Genomic DNA, 17,546 nt, shown 5'->3' with positions numbered 1-17,546 from the left:
GGACTAAATTAAAAAGCACCACAACGGAAATAATCTCTGGATTATTACCTGAGCCATGAGCAAATTGGCAAAGGGTAAATCGGATCAGGCAGATGAACGCGTGGCTCAAAGATTGGTGTGGGAGAAGTGGGTTTCGATTTGTGGGGCACTGACACCAGTACTGGGGAAAGAGGGAGCTGTTCCGTTGGGACGGACTACACCTGAACCATGCTGGGACCAGAGATCTAGCGAATCGAATAACTCGGGAGGTAGATAGGGCTTTAAACTAAATGGGAGGGGAGGGTCCAGGTGGAGAGAAATCTAGAATGCTAAAGAGAAAAGACAAAGAAGCAGTGCAGGAAAGTGATTGGGGTATGGATAACCGGATTGTGTCAGGAAGGGACAGAGCGTACAAACAAAAGACGACAAATAGAGTCAGGGTAAGAAAAAATTGTAATAAGACAAATAGGGCCCATAGTACAAAAAAACGTTAAGATGTCTAAAAATGTTAAAAAGACAAATCTAAAGGCACTGTATCTGAATGCACAAAGCATTCATAATAAGGTAGACGAATTAACAGCGCAAATAGATGTAAACAGATATGATATAATTGAATTACAGAGACATGGCTGCAGGGTGACCAAGGCTGGGAGCTGAATATCCAAGGGTATTCGATATTTAGGAAGGACAGGCAAAAAGGAAAAGGAGGTGGGGTGGTGTTGTTAGTAAAGGATGAAATCAGAGCAATAGTGAGAAAGGATATTGGCTCAGAAAATCAAAATGTAGAATCAGTCTGGGTGGAGTGAAGAAGCACCATGGGGCAGAAAACACTGGTGGGAGTTGTCTATAGGCCTCCAAACAGTAGTGGTAATGTAGGGGACAGCATCAAACAGGAAATTAGAGATGCATGTAACAAGGGTACTACAGTAATCATGGGTAACTTTAATCTGCATATAGACTGGCCAAACCAAATTAGCAATAATACTGTGGAGGATGAATTCCTGGAGTGTGTACGAGATGGTTTTTTAGATCAGTACGTTGAGGAGCCAACAAGGGAACAGGCTATCGTAGATTGGATATTGTGCAATGAGAAGGGGTTAATTAATAATCTTGTTGTGCGGGGTCCTTTAGGGAAGAGTGACCATAACATGATAGAATTCTTCATTAAGATGGAAAGTGAAGTAGTCCAATCCGAAACTCGGGTCCTAAATCTAAACAAAGGAAACTACGAAGGTATGGGGAGTGAGTTGGCTATGATAGATTGGGGAACTACATTAAAAGGCATGACGGTGGATAGGCAATGGCTAACATTTAAGGAACAAGTGCATGAATTGCAACAATTATACATTCCTTTCTGGTGCAAAAACACAAAAGTAAATGTGACCCAACCTTGGCTAACAAAAGAAATTAAGGATAGTATTAGATTCAAAGAGGAGTCATATACAGTTGCCAGAAAAAGTAGCAAGCCTGAGGATTGGGAGCAGTTTAGAATTCAGCAAAAAAGAACCAAGAGATTGATTAAGAGGCGAAAAATAGAGTATGAGAGTAAACTTGCAAGGAACAGAAAAGCCTAGGACACTGCCCTGAGGAACTCCTGCAGCAATGCCCTGGGGCTGAGATGATTGGCCTCCAACAACCACTACCATCTTCCTTTGTGCTAGGTATGACTCCAGCCACTGGAGAGTTTTCCCCCTGATTCCCATTGACTTCAATTTTACTAGGGCTCCTTGGTGCCACACTCGGTCAAATGCTGCCTTGATGTCAAGGGCAGTCACTCTCACCTCACCTCTGGAATTCAACTCTTTTGTCCATGTTTGGACCAAGGCTGTAATGAGGTCTGGAGCCGAGTGGTCCTGGCGGAACCCAAACTGAGCATCGGTGAGCAGGTTATTGGTGAGTAAGTGCCGCTTGATAGCACTGTCAACGACACCTTCCATCACTTTGCTGATGACTGAGAGTAGACTGATGGGGTGGTAATTGTCCGGATTGGATTTGTCCTGCTTTTTGTGGACGGGACATACCTGGGCAATTTTCCACATTGTCGGGTGGATGCCAGTGTTGTAGCTGTACTGGAACAGCTTGGCTAGAGGCGCAGCTAGTTCTGGAGCACAAGTCTTCAGCACTACAGCTGAGATGTTGTCGGGGCCCATAGCCTTTGCTGTATCCAGTGCACTCAGCCGTTTCTTGATATCACGTGGAGTGAATCGAATTGGCCGAAGACTGGCTTCCGTGATGGTGGGGATATCGGGAGGAGGCTGAGATGGATTATCCACTCGGCACTTCTGGCTGAAGATGGTTGCAAACGCTTCAGCCTTGTCTTTTGCACTCAAGTGCTGGACTCTGCCATCATTGAGAATGGGGATGTTTGCAGAGCCTCCTCCTCCCGTTAGTTGTTTAATTGTCCACCACCATTCACGACTGGATGTGGCAGGACTGCAGAGCGTTGATCTGATCCGTTGGTTGTGGAATCGCTTAGCTCTGTCTATAGCATGTTGCTTCTGCTGTTTAGCATGCATGTAGTCCTGAGTTGTAGCTTCACCAGGTTGGCACCTCATTTTTAGGTATGCCTGGTGCTGCTCCTGGCATGCTCTTCTACACTCCTCATTGAACCAGGGTTGATCCCCTGGCTTGTTGGTAATGGTAGAGTGAGGAATATGCCGGGCCATGAGGTTACAGATTGTGCTGGAATACAATTCTGCTGCTGCTGATGGCCCACAGCGCCTCATGGATGCCGAGTTTTGAGCTGCCGGATCTGTTCTGAATGTATCCCATTTAGCACGGTGGTAGTGCCACACAACACGTTGGATGGTGTCCTCAGTGCGAAGACGGGATTTCATCTCCACGAGGACTGTGCGGTGGTCACTCCTACCAATACTGTCATGGACAGATGCATTTGCGACAGGTAGATTGGTGAGGACGAGGTCAAGTAAGTTTTTCCCTCGTGTTGGTTCGCTCACCACCTGCCGCAGGCCCAGTCTAGCAGCTATGTCCTTCAGGACTCGGCCAGTAGTGGTGCTACCGAGCCACTCTTGGTGATGGACATTGAAGTCCCCCACCCAGAGTACATTTTGTGCCCTTGCTACCCTCAGTGCTTCCTCCAAGTGGTGTTCAACATGGAGGAGGACTGATTCACCAGCTGAGGGAGGACGGTAGGTGGTAATCAGCAGGAGGTTTCCTTGCCCATGGGGTCCAGAGTCAATGTTGAGGACTCCCAGGGCCACTCCCTCCTGACTGTATATCACTGTACCGCCACCTCTGGTGGGTCTGTCCTGCCGGTGGGACAGGACATACCCAGGGATGGTGATGGAAGAGTCTGGGACGTTGGCTGAAAGGTATGATTCTGTGAGTATGGCTATGTCAGGCTGTTGCTTGACTGGTCTGTGGGACAGCTCTCCCAATTTTGGCACAAGTCCCCAGATGTTAGTAAGGAGGACCTTGCAGGGTCGACTGGGCTTGGTGTTTTGCCGTTGTCGTGTCCGGTGCCTAGTGGTCCGATGCTGGGTGGTCCGTCCGGTTTTATTCTTATTATGACTTTTCGTAGCGAGATTTTACAACTGAGTGGCTTGCTAGGCCATTTCAGAGGGCAATTAATAATCAACCACATTGCTGTGGGTCTGGAGTCACATATGGACCAGACCGGGTAAGGGCGGCAGGCTTCCTTCCCTAAAGGGCATTAGTGAACCAGATGGGTTTTTATGACTAATGTGGTAGTTTCATGGCCATCATTACTGATACTCGTATTTTAATTCCAGATTTTTAATTAATTAATTGAATTTAAATTCGCCAGCTGCCGTGGCGGGATTTGAACTCATGTCTCTGGATTTTAGTCCAGGCCCCTGGATTACTGGCCCAGTAACATAACCACTATGCTCCCGTACCCGGTCTGACAAGAGGGTCTCAGGTTCCCTGCTCCTGATTGGTTCCCTAGTCCCGGCTCCTGATTGGTTCCCTAGTTCCGGCTCCTGATTGGTTCCCTAGTCCCGGCTCCTGATTGGTTCCCTCGTTCCGGCTCTTGATTGGATCTCTACTCCAGGCTCCTGATTGGTTCCCTAGTCCCTGCTCTTGATTGGCTCCATATTCCCGGCTCCTGGTTGGCGGGAGCTGGAGCGGGGAGTTTCCGGTTCCGGGTGGGGTCACGCTCTCTGCGTGTGGAGAGGTCAGGCCGCCATGCTGAAGTTTCTGCCCCGGGTTTTGTGCTCAGCCTCCCGGCTCGGCCCCCGGGCCGCGCTGCCCGCTCCGCCCACCCTGCCGCCGCTGCTTCTCCTGCGGCCGGCCGGTGCTGGCGGCGGCCCGGGGATCCGCGGCCTCACCCGCTCCATGTGGCTCCTCTGCCGCTCCGGCCCGCGGCGCGGGGCTCTGGGCTCCATCCGGCCCCTCAACGGCCTGTCCTGCGGCTGCGGGGCGCTTCACACGGAAGGTAAGAGGGCGACTGACGGGCCTCGTCTCCTCCCCCCCCCCCCCCCCCGTCCCCCCCCTCCCCTCCCCCCCCCCGTCCTCCTCCCTCCTCCTCCCCTCTTCCCCCCTCCCTCCCTCCTCCTCCCGTCTCCCCCTCCTCCCGTCTCCCCCTCCTCCTCCTTCCCCTCTCCTCCTCCTCCCCCTCGCTCTCCCGTCCCCCCCCCCTCTCCTCCTCCTCTCTCCCCCTCCCTCTCTCTCTCCCCCTCCCTCTCTCTCTCCCCCTCCCTCTCTCTCTCCCCCTCCCTCCCTCCCTCCCTCTCTCTCCCTCTCCCCCCTCCCTCCTCTTTTCCCCCCAGTATTGGGGTCGTTGTACAGGCTGCTGCTGGTATTTCACCCGATGGCCCAGGGTCGCAGGTGAAGGGAGGCAGTGAATGTCAGGAAGCTGTTCTATTTGACCGTGGAGGATTGAGCCGGTGATCTTTCCCGCACTCGGCATTATCCTCTCCCCATTCCTGGGTAATGAGGTTGATTATAGTGTCTCTAGTGCTGGCCTGTCTTGAGATCATGCAATTCCACACAGCCTGTGGATCAAACCTGGGGCTTCCCTTGTGTGAGAGTTTAACAGCTCAGGGGTCTGTTTGTACCTGTGGAATATGGTGATGGTGCAGTGTCTAGTTTTAACCGGCTTGTTCTTCATTCACTCTGCAGGTGACAAAGCATTTGCAGAATTCCTCACAGACGAAATCAAGGAGGAGATGAAAATCCAGAAGAGCTCGAAACTGCCGACGGTGTCTGGAGGCTGGGCGATTGGGCTGAACGGGACTGAAGCTAAACTTGTACGAAAAGTTGATGGTGAAAAGTGAGTGAAGTATCTCAGTTCCCCAGTGCTGCTATTCAGCCTCTGTTCCCTGGCTCTGTTCCATTCCTCTTCATGCTACTATTTCTCTCCTGAGTGCCTTGGGACATTTTGTGTGTTAAAACGCACCATATAAATGCAAGTTGTTGTACTCCACATATACAAGTGGTTTAATAATCTCGCTAAGACTATTACTTGCATGAACTAGTGTAGATTGGAAGTGTTTTATTGAGGCAGTTCAGGGTTGTGCTATACAGTCTACTGTTAATTCAAAGTCACTAAATTCAGTTACCAGGAGTAGACTATATTTGGATAGATAGAACGTGCACTTACCTAGTGCCTTCATGATCTCGACGTCCCAAAGTGTTTCACAGCCAATGGAAAACTTTAGAAATGTCAGGAGATGTGGCAGCCCCTTGGGTCATTTGAATGAGAACTTACCAGACAATCTGTTTTAATGATGTTGGTTGAGGGAGAAATATTGCACAGGACAATGTGGGGAACTCCCCTGCTCTTCAAATAGTGCCGTGGGATCTTTTACATCCACCTGAACAGGTAGACGAGTTCCTTGGTTTAACATCTCATCCAAAAGACGGCATCTCCAACGGTGCAGCACTCCCTCGGTGTTGCACCGAGATGTCGGCCTAGATTGTGTGCTTAAGTCTCTGGAGTGGAACTTGACCCCATGATTTTCTGACTCGGGCAAGAGTGCTACCACTGAGCCAAATAAAGAATTGAATGTAGAACACATGTACATTGCAAAGAAACACCATTTTAATTGTGGAACACTTCCTGAAATATATTTATTCTGTAACTCTACCAATATCAAACTGAGATTACAATGCTGAACATAACAAATGTAAAAAGTTCCGATCATTTCCAGTTGGTCAGTACAGTGCCAGCAGTCTGTGTATTCCATGCTGCTTTAGGTCACAGCTTCATCCTGTTCTTGAATATTGATGATAAATACTCCACCAGCCCTAGTTTTTTAATTAACTTATAGCTGTGGATAGTCTGTGATCAGCGCGTCCTCTTGGTTACTTTCCTGCTCTATGTAGTTCAGTACCACACCTGGTGGCACCTTGGGGTGTTGTTTAATCACGGTGATGATAACCATTCACACCTTCCTATTTGTAGGGTCACGGTCTGCTTTAATATCAACAACAGTATTCCACCAACAATGGAGGAGGAGCCGCAGGAAGGACAGAAGGATGCGGAGAATGAGGTGAGATGGATTGCCCTTCCACAGAACTGTAAGCCGGTCTCATCTTGGTATACTCTGGAGGCAGTTGAGCATATAATTGTTTTGTTCTTCCTGGTTTATCCTAGAAATACTTTCCATTTTTCCAAATAACGGTGTTTTAACACAACTTCCCAGCTCCGGTACTGTGCTCCCAGTGTGGAGTCTTCCAGCGCTCCGTTTGTCGACTTGCCAAAAAAAAATCGGTGAATCCCGCTGACTGAACAGAACAATTTTGTAGGTTGGCCAAAAAATGGAGAGGGGTTGATTAACAGGCGTCCGTATGAAGTTATGTTTTCCCACCGTAGGAGTCTTTCTTCAGAAGCCTATAGATTGAGTCTACAACTATGGACTGTGTGTGTAAATTGTCCTGTTGTAATTTTCATATTTATACATTTCAATGACGAGTTCCGTAGGAGCAGTAGCTTGATGTGATGCACTTGCCGCTTGGATGGGTCAGGCTGGACTATACTGGTCAAAAGAACTTTGGGAAGAATAGGTCAAATGAGTCTGTCCCACGTTTAAACCTGATCGCCTCCCAAGTCTGCTTTTTCTTCTGGCCTTTCTTCAGTTTTTAATCTTTTTATTCACTTGATTTTTTTTCCCCCCCCCCCATACTTTCTGCTTCATAAATTTTCTCTTTACTTCTGTCTGTTCCCCTTTCATTTCTTTCTACCCTCACTACCCCTCTTTCAACATCCCTTCCCCTTTCTCCCCTTCCCCTTCCTCTCTAAGGGGCGTGGTGGCAAATGGAAACAACCCGCTGATGGTACCCAGGCCCCGCAGGGACAAACGGAGCAGGTAGGGCAAAGTCATCGGATGTAAATAACCAGCTGCAAACTTGCACCAAATTGACCACACACACACACACACACCTCAGTGGGTGAAACAAGATTAACCTGTAGCAATGGAATGAAACATTAGGCCGATGGGAGGGAAAGCAGAGAGTGAGGAGGACATAAACCTACAAGGGGATATAGACAGGCTGGGTGAGTGGGTGGAGATTTGGCAGATGCAACACAATACTGGAAAATGTGAGGTTATGCACTTTGGCAGGAAAAATCAGAGAGCAAGTTATTACCTTAATGACGAGAAACTGGAAAGTACTGCAGTACAAAGGGATCTGGGGGTCCTAGTGCAAGAAGATCAAAAATTTAGTATGCAGGTGCAGCAGGTGATCAAGAAGGCCAACGGAATGTTGGCTTTTATTGCTCGGGGGATAGAATATAAAAACAGGGAGGTATTGCTGCAGTTATATAAGGTATTGGTGAGACCGCACCTGGAATAATGCATACAGTTTTGGTGTCCATACTTAAGAAAAGACATACTTGCTCTCGAGGCAGTACAAAGAAGGTTCACTCGGTTAATCCCGGGGATGAGGGGGGGACATATGAGGAGAGGTTGAGTAGATTGGGACTCTACTCATTGGAGTTCAGAAGAATGAGAGGCGATCTTATTGAAACATATAAGATTGTGAAGGGGCTTGATCGGGTGGATGCGGTAAGGATGTTCCCATGGATGGGTGAAACTAGAACTAGGGGGCATAATCTTAGAATAAGGGGCTGCTCTTTCAAAACTGAGATGAGAAACTTCTTCACTCAGAGGGTGGTAGGTCTGTGGAATTTGCTGCCCCAGGAAGCTGTGGAAGCTACATCATTAAATAAATTTAAAACAGAAATCGACAGTTTCCTAGAAGTAAAGGGAATTAGGGGTTATGGGGAGCGGGCAGGAAATTGGACATGAATTTAGATTTGAGGTTAGGATCAGATCAGCCGTGATCTTATTGAATGGCGGAGCAGGCTCGAGGGGCCGATTGGCCTACTCCTGCTCCTATTTCTTATGTTCCTCCTGAAGGATGGGTCCAATGCATGGGAATCAACTGGTTCTAATTCTCCGTACAGTTGGTGGATGATTAAGGCGCCGTATTGGATGTGAATGGTGTTTCACAGATCATTTCTTTCTTGGTTCATGCTGAGACTCTTAATTTCAGGGTACAAAAAAATCTGGATAAATATTTTGAAATAACCGGTGTCAAAGGAATATGTGTTGACATCCTGAGCTGTTAGCTTGTGACTTTTGGAATTTTTTGACCCACAAACTCCTAGTTCTGTTTGTATTTAAATAATCTGTGGAGAGAAGGAATGTAGTATTTTGCGTGAGTCCCTCAACTCAGGAGCTGTTGCTGTGGAGAAGTTGTCTAATTTAATCCGCCAACGGCAATTTTTTCAGAAACAAAGGTGAAAGATCAAGGCCCATAATGCAGAGCACGAAGATTTAAAGCAGTAAAACAGATGAGGTATATCAGGAAATAGTGATTAAATGAGACCGTACTTGTGTTTTAAAAGCCTGATGGTTGTATGAGGAACTGAGGGAGGTCCTGGAGAAAGAATGAGTTAGAGTAGGAGACTGTACATTGAATCTTGATTTCAACACAATGAAATTACGATGAGGAAGAGTATATATAGGACAGTTTATTTGACGCTTTGAAGGAACTGAAAAGGAAAGTTCAGAGGAGCACGGTGTGGTATTAATGACAATTTAGAGAAAGATGCCGATGGTTGTGATGGAGAGAGAGGTTGGAAGGTGGAGTGGCTGCCTATGATGGGGGCTTATTCTTGTAACCTGTCTAGAAATGAGAGGTGCTGAAAGACCCTCTCCATGAATAGGTGCTGTATTCAAGTCTTGGACATAGGCCTTTTATAGTTATTGATCTGTTTTTGGGCCTTGTAGAGACTCAAGTTGAGTTAGTGCAAAAGAGGAAACCACACTTGGGAGGCAACATTAGCAATGGAGGAGGTCTGAGGTAATGTTTGGGTGGTGGGGGGGATCTGAGGATGATCCCTCAACCAGCACAGATTTATTTTTCTTATACCCCCCCATAGGAAGCTGGATGGGTCTGGTGGGAGGCCATATAATGGTAACTTGTTCAGATGTGCACAATGCCAGACTTTACAAAAGAATAAAAAGTTGTATCTAAAATGTCATTGGCCCTGTTGTCTTGTATCTAATGAATAATTGAATTTCTTTGCAGCCTGAAATCATCTCAACCCCAAACTTTGTTGTGGAAGTGACCAAGCTGTCGAATAACCAGAGCCTGGTGTTTGACTGCCACTATCCCGAGGATGAGGTGGGTATTTGTACAGACTATGACTAGGCTGGTCGGACAAGTCGGTCGTAGATTTTCACTTTGTTCAACGCAAAATAGATACTGGGTCATTGTGTAGCACTCCAAAAATTAAATTACGGGAGGATGTTAGAATTTCATATTTGGTGGCTCCACACTTAAAACTTAAAAATAAATTTACCGTGTTGGTGGAAAAGGGTTTTGTCCACAAATGAACAGAGGTTTTGCTCAGTGCTTAACTCAGTATTATGCAGTACTAAAAGTGAAGATGTTTCTTTACACACTTGTTCCACCATTGGTAGCTAAGCCTTCAGCTGCCTAAGCCCAGTATCATAGTATGGTACAGCAAAAGAGGAGGCCAATTGTGCCTGTGTCGGCTCTTTGAAAGATCTATCCAATTAGTCCCATTCCCCTGATCTTTCCCCATATCCCTGTAAATGCTTTCCCTTCAAGTATTTTTCCAATTCCCTTTTGAAAGTTACTACTGAATCTGCTTCCACTGCCCTATCAGGCAGTGCATTCCAGATCATTACAACTTGCTGTGTTTAAAAAAAAAGTTTCCTCACGTCACCTCTGGCTTTGCCGATCACCTTAATTCTGTGTCCTCTGGATGCCGACCCTTCTGCCACTGGAATCAGTTTCTCCTTATTTACTCTGTCAAATCGTTCCACAACTCCATTCATGATCTTGAACACCTCAATCAAATCTCTCTTAACCCTTCTCTGTTCTAAAGAGGCCATACGGCCCCTCGAGCCTGCTCCACCATTCAGTAAGATCATGGCTGATCTTCTACCTCAATTCCACTTTCCCGCCCATTCCCCATATCCCTTGATTCCCTTAGTGTCCAAAAATCTATCGATCTCAGTTTTGAATATACTCAACGACTGAGCATCCACAGCCCTCTGGGGTACAGAATTCTAAAGATTCACAACCCTCAGTGAAGAAATTTTTCCTCATCTAAGTCCTAAATGGCCGACCCCTTATCTTAAGACCATGATCCCTAGTTCTAGACTCTCCAGCCTGGGGAAACAACCTCTCAGCATCTACCCTGTCAAGCCTTCTGAGAATTTTATACATTTCAATGAAATCACCACTCGTTCTTCTAAACTCCAGAGAATATAGGCCTCTTCTACTCAATAACTCCACATAGGATAACCCTCATATTCCAGGAATCAATCTAGTGAAGTGTTGTTGCACCCTCTCTAAGGCAAGTATATCCTTCCTTAGGTAAGGAGACCTAAACGGTACACAGTACTCCAGGTATGGTCTCACCAGAGCCGTATATAATTGCAGCGAGACAGCCTTATGCTTATACTCAAACTCCCTTGCAATAAAGGCTAACATACCATTTGCCTTCCTAATTGCTTGCTGCACCTCCATGTTAACTTTCTGTGATTCATGTACAAGGACACCCAAATCCTTCTGACTGCCAACATATTTCTTAGTCTCACCTTTTTAAAAGGTATTCTGTTTTTCTATTCTTTTCCCACCAAAGTGGTTAATTTCACATTTTCCCACATTATACTCCATCTGCCACCTTCTCGCCCACTCACTTAATCTGTCTATATCCATTTGCAGATTCTTTGTGTCCTCCTCACAGCTTGCTTTCCCACCTAGCTTTGTATCATCAGTAAACTGGATACATTACACTCGATCCCTTCATCTAAGTCATTAATATAGATTATAAACAGCTGAGGCCCAAGCACCGATCCTTGCGGCACCCCACTAGTTACAGCCTGCCAACCTGAAAATGATCTGTTTATTCCTACTTTCTGCTTTGTCCATTAACCAATCCTCTATCCATGCCAACCGAGGGGCAGTATGTGTGGGGGGTGGTTGTGGGTCAAGGATAAATCTCTGTGGAACTCCAGAAGGTGTGAGGGAGATAAGAGAAACTGTCGCTGGAGATGCAGGAATGGAGCCAGGCAAGGGTAGTGGGAGAGTGACTTGATCAACCATGTCCAACACTACGGAGAGGACAAGGAGAGACGGTGCACTGTGGTCACAAGATGTCACCCATGAGTTTGGTTAGGGGTATTTTGGTGCTGAGAAGGGTGGAAGAGGTGGGCATGGAATTGGGAGGTGCCAACATGTTCGAGGACCTCCTGGAAGGGTCAGGGATCGTTTTTATGTACAAGACCTGTACATACCTCTAAAGGGCAAGAGCTCTCCTTGTGTAATTAAACAACTAGGACCAACAAAAGAAGTTTGCAATGGTATAAAAACTAAAAGAAAGGGCTTATGCAACGCAAAGAAGAGTAGAGATCTGGAGGACTGGGAGAAATATAAAGAACAGCAAAGGGATACGAGGAAAGTGATAAGAGCTGCAAAAAGGGAATATGAGAAAAAGCTTGCGATGGATATCAAGGACAACGCTAAGGGTTTTTACGAGTATATTGAGGGTGGCTAAGAGTAATGTGGGCCCCTTAATGACAGATGCAGGTGATATTGTAATTGAAAATCAGGAAATGGCAGACTTACTTAAATACTTTGTATCGGACTTCATAGTAGAGGAAGAGCATAAAATACCAGAGACACAAGGAAAACTAAAAATAAAGCAAGGGGAGGAACTTACTGGATATAATATAAGTTTAAAAAGTGGTAACGGAGGAAATAATGAGACTGAAAATAGACAAATCTCCAGGATCTGATGATTTCCACCCCAGGATATTAAAATAAATAGGTGAGGAAATTGTTGATGGGTTAGTCATGATCTTCCAAAATGTTTGATTCAGGAATTGTCCCCTTGGATTGGAAAATTGCCAATGTCACTCCACTATTTAAGAAGGGTAGGAGAGATAAAGTAGGAAATTATAGCCCTATTAGTCTAACGTGGGGAAGTTACTAGAATCTGTTATTAGGGACAGAATGAGTGCGTACTTGGATAAATATGAGCTGATCAGAGAGAGCCAGCATGGATTTATAATGGGTAAGTCATGTCTAACAAATATAGATGAATTTTTTGATTGGGAAACTAATGTAGATAAGGAGTGTCTACGGATGTTATTTATATGGACTTCCAGAAACCATTTAAGAAAGTTCCACGTAAGAGACTTAACAAAAATGAAAGCACGTGGAATTGAAGGCAACCCATTGGCTTGGATAGGGAATTAATTAGATCAAAGACAGTAGGAATAATGGGTATGTATTCAAATTGGCAGGATGTGACTAGTGGTGACTAGGGGGCCTCAGCTTTTCAATATATTTATAAATGACTTGGACAAAGGCATAGGAAGCCATATATCTACGTTTGCAGACGACGTCAAATAAAGTGTAGATGGGAGCAGAAAGTTGCAACAGGACATTGATAGATCAAGTGAGTGGACAGAACTGTGGCAGATGGAGTTTAATGTGGGGAAGTGTGAGGTTGTTCACTTTAGACCCAAGAAAGATAGATCAGAGTATTTTCTAAATGGTGAGAAGCTAGGAACTGGATGAGTAGAGGGATTTAGGGGTCCAAGTCCAGAAATCACCAAAAGTTAGTGGGCAGGTGCAAAAAATAATCAATAGAGCTAATGGAATGTTGGCCTTTATCTCAAGAGGGCTGGAATTCAAAGGGATAGAAGTTATATTAGTTACATGAAGTCCTGGTTAAATCCCATCTGGAGTACTGCATTCGGTTCTGGGCACTGTACCTCAGGAAGGATATATTGGCCTTGGAGGGAGTGCAGCGCAGATTCACCAGAATGATACCAAGGCTAAAGGGTTAAATTATGAGGACAGGCTGCATAGACCAGGCTTCTATTCCCTTGAGTATAGAAGATTATGGGGTGATCTAATTGAGGTGTTTAAGTTTATTAAACTTAGAAAATCATATGATTAGGCAGAGTCAACGTTGTTTTATGAAAGGGAAATTATGTTTGACAAATTTTAGTTTTTTGAGGATGTAACTAGCAGGATAGATAAAGGGGAACCAGTGGATGTCATTTGAATTTTCAAAAGGCATTCGATAGCATGGAGAAGAGGATTGGTTAATGGACAGAAAACAGAGAGTAGGGATGAACAGTTCATTTTTAGGTTGGCAGGCTGTAACTAGTGGAGTGCCGCAAGGATCAGTGCTTGGATCTCAGCTATTGACAATCTATATTAATGACTTAAATGAAGGGACCGAATGTAATGTATCCAAGTTTGCTGATGATACAAAGCTAGGTGGGAAAGTAAGCTGTGAGGACACAGTCTGCAAAGGGATATAGACAGGTTAAGTGAGTGGGCAAAAAGGTGACAGATGGAGTATAATGTGGGGAAATGTGAGGTTATTCACTTTGGTAGGAAGAATAGAAAAACAGAATATTTTTTGAATGGTGAGAAACTATTAAATATTGGTGTCCTGGTACAAGAAACACAAAATGTTAGTATGCAGATACAGCAAGCAATTAGGAAAGTAAATGGCATGTTGGCCTTTATTGCAAGGGCATTGGAGTACAAGAGTAAGGAAGTCTTACTACAATTGTACAGGACTTTGGTGAGACCTCACCTGGAGTACTCTGTACAGTTTTGGTCTCCTTATCTAAGGAAGGATATTAGAGGCAGTGCAACAAAGGTTCACTAGATTAATTCCTGGGATGAGAGTGTTGTCCTATGAGGAGAGGTTGAGTAGAATGGGCCTATACTTTCTGGAGTTTAGAAGAATGAGAGGTGATCTCATTGAAATGTAAGATTGAGGGGGCTTGACAGGGTAGATGCTGAGAGGTTGTTTCCCATGGCTGGAGAGTCTAGAACTAGGGGGCATAGTCTCAGAATAAGGAGTCGGCCATTTAAGACTGAGATGAGGAATTTATTCACTGAGGGTTGCCAATCTTTGGAATTCTCTACCCCAGAGGGCTATGGATGCTGAGTCATTGAATATATTCAAGGCTGAGATAGTTAAATTTTTGGACTCTAGGGGAATCAAGGGATATGGGGATCGGGTTGGAAAGTGGAATTAAGGTCAAAGATCAGCCATGATCTAATTGAATGGCAGAACAGGCTCGACGGGCTGAATGGTGTACTCCTGTTCCTAGAGTAGGGTAAGAGAGATGAGGAAGTGGACATCTCTCGGAGATAAAGAATGTGGGTGACTAGGCTGAGCTGGTGAGGTTGAAGGGCTGGCTAAGAATGTGAGTTGGAGAATCTGTTTGAAGAGCAGTGAGGCTTCTGAATGGCAAGGCTATATTTATTGCCCATCCCTAGTTGCCCTAAGGAGGTGGTGGTGAGTCTCCTCCTTGAACTGCTGCAGTTCTTGTGGTGAAGGTGCTCCCACGATAATGTTAGATGAGGAGTTCTGGGATTTTGACCCAACAACAGAAGGAATGGTGATCTCTGTCCAAGTCAGGATGGTGTGTGACTTGGAGCAGAACTTGGGGATGCTGTTCCAATGATATTGCTGCCACCCTGAGATTAAGCTGGGCAAACTTTACCACTTGGATCTATTTAAAACCTGTCATTTGAATATAAACCCTTAACACAGCCATTGCAGGTACATTGAAATGCTAATTGCTGCACTAATTATTGTTAATGCTTTAGACATTTTTATATCTGAAATGACTAAATGGGTTACAGATTGGGCATGGCGATGAGGATGAGAGTGACGTGTTTGCCATCCGAGAGGTCAGCTTTCAGTCCACTACAGAGGATGACTGGAAGGACACCAGCTATACCCTTAACACAGACTCCCTGGACTGGGTGAGTAGGAAAACATCCTGTTGAATGTTTATTAATATGAACCCATGTTATGAATTGGATTGGAATTCTGGAGCGAGCTACCTACTCCGTGAAAATGTCCCTCTCCGTTAGTGTTTTCTGCTCCATTTTTAAGTATTTCCTTGCTGGTTTTAAATCCTACCTTCACTCCTTCCTCTGAAGTTGGGGTTCCTCGCTGGGGTTCACAGGAGCTGCTCACCCTCTGATGCTGTGTCTAACTAGCTATTTACGTAGAAGCCTTCATGGTGAGTGTTGACAGATTATTTAATTACAACGGCTGACACAGATGTGCTTGATCCTGTCTTCACTGGACCTCCCAGTGCATGTGTGCAGTATACGATTGGCACTACACATCAATCTTGCTCCCTTAATGTTTTCAGATTGGAGCAGATGGAGGGGAGCATACATTTACTTGATGGTTTTGACCATTTCCTATTTAGTGCCCTGTTTTTGCAGACTTAGAGTTACTTATACAGGAGTGGAGTGAAGCAGGTGGTGCAGGTTTGTGATTTTCCCAAGCCTTAAAATAGCAATGTCTCTGAGCCATCTTGACGTTTTACTTGCACTATACACTTCTGGTGGCTCGATTAGAGTTGCTTTGGTTTAAATCTTTAGCACGGGTAAAGCCCAGTTTCAGTCAAAGATAACTTTGATACTTGGAATGGGTGGCTTTGTTGCAGCCCCACTGACTGCACTGAGATTCAATCACACGGACCCTAACTTCCCTCTTGCCTCCCACAGGCCCTCTACGACCATCTGATGGACTTTCTAGCTGACCGTGGGGTTGATAACACCTTTGCTGATGAACTCGTTGAGCTCAGCACTGCCTTAGAACACCAGGAGTACATCAAGTTCCTTGAAGATTTGAAGGGTTTTATCAAGTGCTAATAATTAGAGTACAATTATCACTGTCTCCCAGCCTTTTGACAAAGATTGCTTCGTGATGGTAATGTTTGTGTCAGAAGTGGCAGAATGTCCCCAGGCTTTAAATTATTTTACAATAGATTTTGTACAAAGGTATTCTCTGGTTCTGAACTGCTCTGTGTAATTAACATCTTTCTTTATTATGTACAAAGTAATTTGGGTGCTGAAATATCCAAAATGAAGTCTCTGAATTGTACACTAATTATGGAAGTGTTAACCCAAAGTGTGAGGACAGATTATTTGCTCTTTATAATGTCAATAACCTAAGATGTTCCCAAAAAAAAGAGGCATTCTTGAATAAACATGTTGTCAGAAGTGGATTCTCCTGATCTCTGGGGATGGTGTTGAGCAGGGAGAGGGGGGAGCACAACTCTGGTCCTACTGTGTGGGAGTGGACACGTTTCATAGATTCAACATTTATAGTGAGTGCAAATATTATCCTGTTTTACAAAGGGTAAAATGGCAGCCAGTTACCAGGTGTATGATTCCTAGAAATGACTGCAAAAAAAACCTAATTACTTTACAAGTGCACATTTACATCTTGGTGAGTTGGGATATCTGTTTGGCATCTTTACACTGAAATTGGATAGAATGTGGAATTTTCTGGCATGAACTGTAGAGACCATGAATTTTTTAAAGAATTTGATGGATTGAAAAAGATGAAAAGGTATGGGGAGCGAGGAGGAGAGTGGGATTATATTTATATAGCGTCTTTCATGATCTCAGGACATCCCAAAATGCTTTACGGCTAATTAAGTATTTTTTGAAGTGTAGCCACTGTTGAAATGTAGGAAACACGGCAACCAATTTGCACACAGCAAAATCGAACAAACATCATTGATAGCCTGATAATCTGTTTTGTGATGTTGGTTGAAGGATAAATATTGGCCAGGACATAAGGAAAAGTCACCTATTCCTCTTTGAAAATTGCCATTAAAATCCTTTAGCGTTCTTTAAAACACGCATTCAGGAATGCACTGCCTGAAAGGGTGATGGCAGCAGATTCACTAACTTTCAAAGGGGAATTGTAAAGGAGAAATTTGCAGGGCTATGGGGAAAGAGCAGAGGAGTGGGACTAATTGGATAGCTTGTTCGAAGAGCTGGCACAGGCATGATAGGCTGAATGGCCTCCTTCTGTGCTGTAAGATTGTATGAATACAGTGGGGCAAACCGATTTCAGTAGGTATAAGACAAACACATCCAAAAGCAGATCTGTTTAACGTATTGTTAAAATGTTTTCCAATGTACACAAATGAACGGACATAAAAATAAAGCTATACAAAGGGAAATTAAGGCAGTGGGAAGTATAAGAAAATGTGAAAGGGTAATAAAACAGCTTCCTATAGTAC

General features: G+C 44.8%; 1 protein-coding gene across 2 annotated transcripts; it reads left to right on the top strand.

The window, feature by feature from the left end:
• Nucleotides 1-4,105: 4,105 nt before the first annotated feature.
• Nucleotides 4,106-16,512, top strand: c1qbp (complement component 1, q subcomponent binding protein). Of its 2 annotated transcripts, XM_068007921.1 has the most exons (7): nt 4,106-4,396; nt 5,083-5,233; nt 6,368-6,455; nt 7,206-7,271; nt 9,502-9,597; nt 15,133-15,255; nt 16,015-16,512. In XM_068007921.1, exons 1-7 carry the CDS (start codon nt 4,147-4,149, stop codon nt 16,159-16,161), a joined length of 921 nt encoding a protein of 306 aa, XP_067864022.1. In that variant the 5' UTR covers nt 4,106-4,146; the 3' UTR covers nt 16,162-16,512. The 2 variants fall into 2 exon arrangements, with proteins under 2 accessions (XP_067864022.1, XP_067864023.1); XM_068007922.1 differs by lacking the exon at nt 7,206-7,271.
• Nucleotides 16,513-17,546: the final 1,034 nt, after the last annotated feature.

The sequence above is a fragment of the Heptranchias perlo genome, chromosome 28 (assembly GCF_035084215.1).
Source record: "Heptranchias perlo isolate sHepPer1 chromosome 28, sHepPer1.hap1, whole genome shotgun sequence".
Lineage (NCBI taxonomy): Eukaryota > Metazoa > Chordata > Chondrichthyes > Hexanchiformes > Hexanchidae > Heptranchias > Heptranchias perlo.
This window is presented reverse-complemented; position numbering and strand designations above follow the sequence as displayed.